This window comes from Octopus bimaculoides, chromosome 20 (genome assembly GCF_001194135.2).
Source record: "Octopus bimaculoides isolate UCB-OBI-ISO-001 chromosome 20, ASM119413v2, whole genome shotgun sequence".
NCBI lineage: Eukaryota > Metazoa > Mollusca > Cephalopoda > Octopoda > Octopodidae > Octopus > Octopus bimaculoides.
The window spans coordinates 6943759-6946812 of NC_069000.1; the positions used below are offsets into that span (position 1 = coordinate 6943759).

Below are 3054 nucleotides of genomic sequence, written 5' to 3' on the forward strand. Positions count from 1 at the left end.
TTATAAGAAAGCCCTATAGCCAAAGAGTGGAGGCGCAATGGCCAGTGGTTAGGGCAGCGGACTCGCGGTTTCGATTCCCAGACCGGGCGTGGTGAGTGTTTATTGAGCGAAAACACCTAAAGCTCCACCAGGCTCCGGCAGGGGATGGTGGCGAACCCTGCTGTACTCTTTCACCACAACTTTCTCTCACTCTTACTTCCTGTTCCTGTTGTGCCTGTAATTCAAAGGGTCAACCTTGTGACACTGTGTCACACTGAATATCCCCGAGAACTACGTTAAGGGTACACGTGCCTGTGGAGTGCTCAGCCACTTGCACGTTAATTTCATGAGCAGGCTGTTCCGTTGATCGGATCAACTGGAACCCTCGACGTCGTAAGAGACAGACAACACAAAACGTTGGGTATATAAAACAAGTGATGAAATACGAAATGAAATTATAAACAAATGAAATGATGCAATGGCTTACGAGCTCCCCAAAGCTCGCAGTTCCATTTTACAGTTCTAATTATACATGTTTGTATCAGTCTATGTTCGGTAAGTTAATCCATTCCGATAACATTAGGTATATTGTCGTATTGGACAAATGAGACCCAGATGGTCTCGTACTGTTTCCAAATAATCCTGTAAGCTTCTCCATTCTCTCCTTCTCCAATAACACCGCTCTTTCATTTGACTCAAACATGTCGTGGTCCAATCTAATTCTTACCAAGTTTTTCACTTTAGTTATTTTCTTCTCTATTTCCACGTCCTTGTCGTAAAACACCAACGTTCTTAAATTCCGTCCAGCCGGCTGACCTGTTTGAGATACATATTCTCATTGCCCTCTTACTCTCTCCTTCCACTCCTCAATTTTCGCCTCTTTAGCTATTTGCTCTTGTCTTTCTCTTTTCCTACTTGTTGGCTCTGGTTCTTGGGTTCGGTTTTGCATATTTTCTTTTTCCTCTACTGCTTTTTTTCTTTTTCTCTTTCACCGCCTTTCTTTTCTTTGGACTTTTTGGTGGCGACTCTACTCTCATTCTTTTCCTATCTGTTTCCTCTTCCTCCTTCTGTCCATCCTCCACTACTTCTTCCATCACCACTGCTTCTTCCACCTCTATCTGCACTTGTTTATGGGGACACCTTGTTTGCATGTCCCCCCACTACCTCTGCAGTTATAAGATACTAGCAGAGATACCCGGCGTTGCCCGTGTTACATGCACTGGAAGAATTAGACTTTTCTGTTATATTTTCTCTAATGAACTGGAATACCTATGATTCGAATTTCATTAAAATTGCAGATGAGGGTTCTTTCCCTCTTTACACACCATAGAAAAATTCTAATCATGACACATGTATCCCATACTACTGATCTTTATGCGCAGATTCCAAAATTCCAGTCTTATGGAACCTGTTAAAAGGATTTTGCTCCTGAAAGATGGAAGTCATGGAGCTCTAAAATGTGGGAGTTAAGGCCCCTATTGGGGGTGGGTGTCTTAATGTCAACCAGAAAAGTTGAATTGTTGAGAATCTTTTTGACTTGAGTATTATATCTATTGTTCAAATTTCTTTGAAATAGGAAATATATGTATGTCCACTGGGTTTGTAAAAGAGACCAAAGCTACAGGAAACCAAAAGATGAATGATCACAATAAGCAGTCAGAGTAAATTTACAATCTATAAATGTCTTTGAATAACCAGTCACTCATCTGGGAAGGTCTTGAAAGCAATGTTACCACCTGGGGACTATGTGTGACCCAGTGATAATAAAAAGACTCAAAGGAGGTCTGCAAGGAAATAACTTTACTCAACACTTCGCAACTGAATCTGTGGAGGCCTCTCATTTACTTGACAATTTATGAACCACATTGCAGAAATCACAATGTAAGTATATCTCAAAGCAAACTCTTACACTGTCGTACCATTGAATTACAAATAACGCTCATCTTTTGTGCTCAGGTGACCCTACAGCTTCCAAGAGTACAACTGTATTTGTCTTTGCTTAGATAAAATGACTAAATTGTGGGTGTTAAGTCCCCATGAAGAGGTCTTTCTAACTTCTATGAAGATGAAATTTTAGAAATATAACTTCATTTGTGTCTAATATGTATAGTTAAAATTTCATCAACAGCAAAAATATATGAATTTTCATGGGGGTTCTGCCCCCTTTAAGCCATCTCAAATTCAAACCAAACATACTGCATTATACCTGCCCTTATGCATTGAATCTAAGTTCCAAATATCATAAAGATCCATTTAGTAATTTTAGTTCATGAAATTGTATGAAACACACAGCATTACCCTTCTCCCTAGGCTTTGATTTTGTGTTCAAAATCCAAGACAGACATTCTCATTTTTATATATATAGATTGGTGGTCTCCCCTCCATCATGGCTCTCAGTCGGGTCTCATCGGGGAGCACCAACTCTTCCACAATCTTATGTAGGTCTGGCAGAGTTATGTGGATCATAACTTCCAAGCCGTAACACCATCAGTTGATTTCTCTCGATTTTTCTGCTTTTAACACCTCCACTTTGTCCTCGCAGTTATACAGGATGGCTCCCACCAGCCATGTCTCCTCTATCTCCAGGGGCACTCTCCCTATCCTCACTCTTGTGGCATGTCTCCTGCAATAGGTCGGCAAGAGTGCCCACATTGCTGTTCTCAAAGGCACAGTAGAGTGCCATTTTGCTTCCTCCTCGCTCACCTCCACTGTGCCGTACTTCCTTTCTCTTGCATAAAAGGTGGTCCCTTCCTTGACCTCTTGTAGACACTATTCTATTGCTTCTATTTCAGCCACTTTGACTCTCTTGGTCTCCACATTTAGCATTCTATACACAATTTTCTTCCTTTCGGCTCATTGTACTGCATCAATTGGCGGTGTCAATCAAATGCAATCTCCCACCTTCAACAGCTCATTGAATTTTAAAAAATTCTTCTCATCTATTTGTATTTCTTTCAATTGCAGCATAGCTACCCGTTTTCATCCCCAACAATGGGTAAGAAACAAATTCAACAACAGTCTCTTTTCCGTAAAAAGTGTCTTCGGCGATCTTTACCAAAGATTGGCCTTTTCCGT

The 3054-nt window shown here is 40.9% G+C and overlaps 1 protein-coding gene across 1 annotated transcript in view; it reads left to right on the forward strand.

Moving 5' to 3' along the window:
- The first annotated feature begins 1819 nt into the window (after positions 1-1819).
- The window catches only part of LOC106869191 (serine/threonine-protein kinase PAK 2), a 45395-nt gene continuing 44160 nt past the window's right edge, over positions 1820-3054 (forward strand). Inside the window, exon 1 of the mRNA XM_014914823.2 lies at positions 1820-1860. Coding sequence (XP_014770309.1) covers positions 1835-1860 — 26 coding nt within the window. The 5' untranslated portion in view covers positions 1820-1834. The remainder of the gene's footprint in view (positions 1861-3054) is intronic.